The sequence below is a fragment of the Lemur catta genome, chromosome 17 (assembly GCF_020740605.2).
Source record: "Lemur catta isolate mLemCat1 chromosome 17, mLemCat1.pri, whole genome shotgun sequence".
Lineage (NCBI taxonomy): Eukaryota > Metazoa > Chordata > Mammalia > Primates > Lemuridae > Lemur > Lemur catta.
This window is the reverse complement of record NC_059144.1, coordinates 12,484,869-12,489,273: the sequence shown is the minus strand read 5'-3', so window position 1 is coordinate 12,489,273 and position 4,405 is coordinate 12,484,869. Positions and strand designations below refer to the sequence as shown.

At 58.4% G+C, this 4,405-nt stretch overlaps 1 protein-coding gene across 1 annotated transcript; it reads left to right on the top strand.

The window, feature by feature from the left end:
• Positions 1-985: 985 nt before the first annotated feature.
• On the top strand, positions 986-4,064 carry NKX2-2 (NK2 homeobox 2). The gene is made up of 2 exons (XM_045529086.1): positions 986-1,631; positions 2,583-4,064. The coding sequence occupies exons 1-2, from the start codon at positions 1,373-1,375 to the stop codon at positions 3,143-3,145; spliced, it is 822 nt and encodes a 273-aa protein (XP_045385042.1). The 5' UTR covers positions 986-1,372; the 3' UTR covers positions 3,146-4,064.
• The last annotated feature ends 341 nt before the right edge of the window (positions 4,065-4,405 follow it).

Below are 4,405 nucleotides of genomic sequence, written 5' to 3'. Positions count from 1 at the left end.
TTCCCTGGACCTCCCGCAAAGCAGAAAGTGAACTGTGTGTCCTCCTCGGCCGCAAAGAAATGGAGGCGGGGGTGGGGGGAGGAGGAGGGGGTGGCGGGGGGGAGGCGGAGTGAAGGAAATAAATGAGTCTTTAGCAAATAAAGGGCGGCTGGAGGGGGGTGGGTCGCCTGGTGGTGGCTCTGGCCGGCCCGGAGCCGAGCCCTCTCCTGGGTTTCGGGCTCTTTCGCGGTTAACTAGAATCAATTACTTGCCTTGTCATTTCCAGTACTCATCCTTAAGCCTCAACCAAAATATTGACCTAGGAGGCTTACAGAAGTTGGGCTCTTGCCATTTGAACCGGATCTTGTTTAGGGAACCACCAGCGATGGGAAGGAAAGATTTCCGCAGCTCAGCCTTCGCCCCCTCCCCCTATTCCAAAGCTCCACAAATCGCCAATTTTCCAGCTTGCCGGGGGGTGGGAGCGCGGGGGCGGGGAGGTAGGAACCGGTGAATGTTAAAGAAGATTTTTTTACTCTCCTCTAGGTTTCTGTTTTGTTTTCTCTCCTCCGCCCCCCCCCTTTTTAAGATGCAATTTGTTAAAACGGCCGTTTCAAGTGTGTGGACTCGCGAGCGACGCGGTGGTCCTTTGTATGTAAATACTGGGTAAAAAAAGCCTCGCCCCGTCTTTGCAATTAATTGACACGTTACACCTCTCATCTTGCTCTAGAGGGCAGTTGGCTGGGCGCGCGGAGCTCCCCAAAACCCACAATTTCACATCTGCAAATACTGTCTTCATCCACTTGACTCCCAAGACCCGCCCACACGTGGCCAACCTTTGCGTTTTTAATGTCTCTTCCCCTTTTTTTTCCACCCTTCTCTCTCTCCCTCTCTCGCTCCTCCTCCCTCCCTCTCTTTCCCTCCCTCCCTCTCTTTCTCCCCCTCACCCCCCTCCCCAGGTTCGTGAGTGGAGCCCAGCCTTATATGGACTGATCGCTCGGGCAATGGCCCATTTTTTCCTCGCCACCAGCCGCCACCGCGCGCCGAGCGTCCGCCGGAGCCGGAGCTGACGCCGCCTTGGCACCCCTCCTGGAGTTACAAACTAAGGCCGGGCCCGCGGCGCTCGGCGCGCAGGCCGCCCGCTCCCTGCGTCCGTTTCCGCGTGCTTTCAAAGACTACAGAGGCACTGGGTTGGGCTTTATCTTTTTCCTTCCCTTCCCCGGTGTTTCTTTCTTTTTAAAATAATAATAATAATCTCAATAATTAAAGCCCATCCCCCTCCCCTCCCCCAATCCCTCCCCCCAACCCTCCCCCCTTGGCCGCCAGGGCTGGGGAGCGCCACGAATTGACCAAGTGAAGCTACAACTTTGCGACATAAATCGCGGGGTCTCGAACCATGTCGCTGACCAACACAAAGACGGGGTTTTCAGTCAAGGACATCTTAGACCTGCCAGACACCAACGATGAGGAGGGCTCCGTGGCCGAAGGGCCGGAGGAAGAGAGCGAGGGTCCCGAGCCGGCCAAGAGGGCCGGGCCGCTGGGGCAGGGCGCCCTGGACGCGGTGCAGAGCCTACCCCTGAAGAACCCCTTCTACGACAGCAGCGACAACCCGTACACACGCTGGCTGGCCAGCACGGAGGGCCTCCAGTACTCCCGTAAGTAGCGAAACTTGGCTGCAGAGTCCGTGGCCAGCTTCATCCCTGCGGCCGTAGGCCGCGCTGGACGCTTTCAGTGAAGGGGGAAAAGGCCATGTAAGCCCGGATCCCTCACTCGGGGTTCCTGGAAAGATTTTTAACACTTGTTTAGGACACCCTCTTTCCTCCTTGTCAAGCGCCCTTAGTCCAGGCAAAAGACTTGGTCTCCGATATTTTTTGCAACATGAGAATCTAAGGGGAAAGGAGAAGGGAAATGCCTCCCAAGGGCTGGTTACACATGTCTACCGGGACTGATGGCTCCAGCCGACCCCCCCCCCCCCCCACACACACACACACCTCACCGCTGACTCTGCCTGGAGGGACTGGCCTGGCGCGCTGGAGCTAGCCAGAGAGCCTTGTCTGGGTAAGGGTAGAGGGTGGGGGCGGCTTCGGGTGGCCCGGGTATAAATAGCTCACCCTGTCCCCTGCGCAGTCATAGAGGACGCTTTGTGCGGTGTGGGGGATGTCGAGAAAGCCCTAAAGCAAAAACGAAAACCCCCTAAAACCTGCCTTAAATGGCCCGGTAGATCAATGCTGGGATTGTGGGGTTTTTCTTTTAAAAATCTGCCCACGTCTCTCCGGAGAGGAAACCACTTAAGGGGGCCAGAGCCCTTAACCCGCGATGATCTTCCGCATGCCACTCCCCCCCAAATTTGCACCTACCCTGAGCGAACCCCTAGAAACTCGAAACAACAGCCCCCATTCCTGCTGATTCTCCTCTTTACCCTGGGAGGCCCCGACGGCTCCGTTAGGCGTGAAGCAGGGCAGGGGTCACGGCGAAGGCAGCGGGGCTGAACTGCCAGGCGCGGAGGGCCAGGGGCGCACGGAGGATCGGGGTGCTCGGGTCTGGCACTGGCGGCGTGCGGTCTCCAGGCGCCTGACGCGCTTGTTTTTCCCCTCCCCTTCCCCCAGTGCACGGGCTGGCAGCCGGCGCGCCCCCCCAGGACTCAAGCTCCAAGTCCCCAGAGCCCTCGGCCGACGAGTCACCGGACAATGACAAGGAAACACCGGGCAGCGGGGGGGACGCAGGCAAAAAGCGGAAGCGGCGGGTGCTCTTCTCCAAGGCGCAAACCTACGAGCTGGAGCGGCGCTTCCGGCAGCAGCGGTACCTGTCGGCGCCGGAGCGGGAGCACCTGGCCAGCCTCATTCGCCTTACGCCCACGCAGGTGAAGATCTGGTTTCAGAACCATCGCTACAAGATGAAGCGCGCCCGGGCCGAGAAAGGTATGGAGGTGACGCCCCTGCCCTCGCCGCGCCGGGTGGCCGTGCCGGTCTTGGTCAGGGACGGCAAACCGTGCCACGCGCTCAAAGCCCAGGACCTGGCAGCCGCCACCTTCCAGGCGGGCATCCCCTTTTCGGCCTACAGCGCGCAGTCACTGCAGCACATGCAGTACAACGCCCAGTACAGCTCGGCCAGCACCCCCCAGTACCCGACAGCACACCCCCTGGTCCAGGCCCAGCAGTGGACTTGGTGAGCGCCGCCCCTCCGAGACTTGCGGCCCCAGGCCCAGGCCCCACCCCGGCGGCAGCGGCGGCGGCGGCGGCAGCGAGGAGGCCTCGGTCCTTATGGTGGTTATTATTATTATTATAATTATTATTATGGAGTCGAGTTGACTCTCGGCTCCATTGAGGAGGCGCCGGGAGGTTGCCTGCGTCTCCTTGGAGTGGCAGATTCCATCCACCCAGCTCTGCCCCCGTCCCTCTCTCCTTTTGAACCTTTGGAGAGGGCTGAACTATAAGCCGTGTTTACAGAATGTTTGCTCAGCTTCGCTTCTTTGCCTCTCCCCGGGGGGACCAAACCGTCCCAGCATTAATGTCGTCACTTGAAAACGAGAAAAAGACCAATCCCCCCATCCCGCTTTCGTGAATTTTGTAAAATATGTTTGTGTGAGTAGCGATATCGTCAGCCGTCTTCTAAAGCAAGTGGAGAACACTTTAAAAATATAGAGGATTTCTTCCTTTTTTAAAGTAAGAAAATGCTAAATATTTATGGCCATGTAAACGTTCTGACAACTGGTGGCAGATTTCGCTTTTCGTTGTAAATATCGGTGGTGATTATTGCCAAAATGACCTTCAGGACCGGCCGGTTCCCCCTCGGGGCCCAACTCCTTTCTTTCTGGTTTGGTTTGGTTTGGTTCGGTTATGTTTGGGTTACCCCTGCTTTCGTGTTTGTTTGTTTGTTTTTTGTTTTTTTTTAATTTTGTTCAGTGCAAACATTTCTCAAATATAAAAAAGGAAAACCTGAGTAGGCAGGAACCCCCTGCCCTGTCCTCCGGGTCCTGAGCCCCGGAACTTGGAGCTCAGCGGTTCCGCGCAGTTCCTCAAGAGCGCCGGGCGCTGAAAGCTTTCGATTTTTTAAATAAGAATTTTAATAAAAATCCTGTGTTTAAAAAAAAAAAAAAAACAAGCCCAGCCCTCCGGTTTGTCTGACTTTGTTGCCCTGCGCCGGGCCAGAGGCCTCGGGCAAGGAGCCGGGCTGGCCGCGCGTAGCGCTCCCGCCCGCGCTTCCTCTCGCGGCGGGGAGGCCAGGGGCCCGGGGGTGGGGGGCTGGAGGGGCTCCCCGAACCGGCCTCAACCGACTGACAGGCTGGACCCCGCGCCTGGGACCTGGAGCCGGGGCGGGAGCGTCCGGCCTGCGGCCTGCGAGCTGTGGGCCTGAAGCCCAGGGTCGCCCGCCCTCTCCTGGCTTCGCGCACTGTCTGAACCCCGGGCAGCAGCGTCCCGGCTTTCGGGAG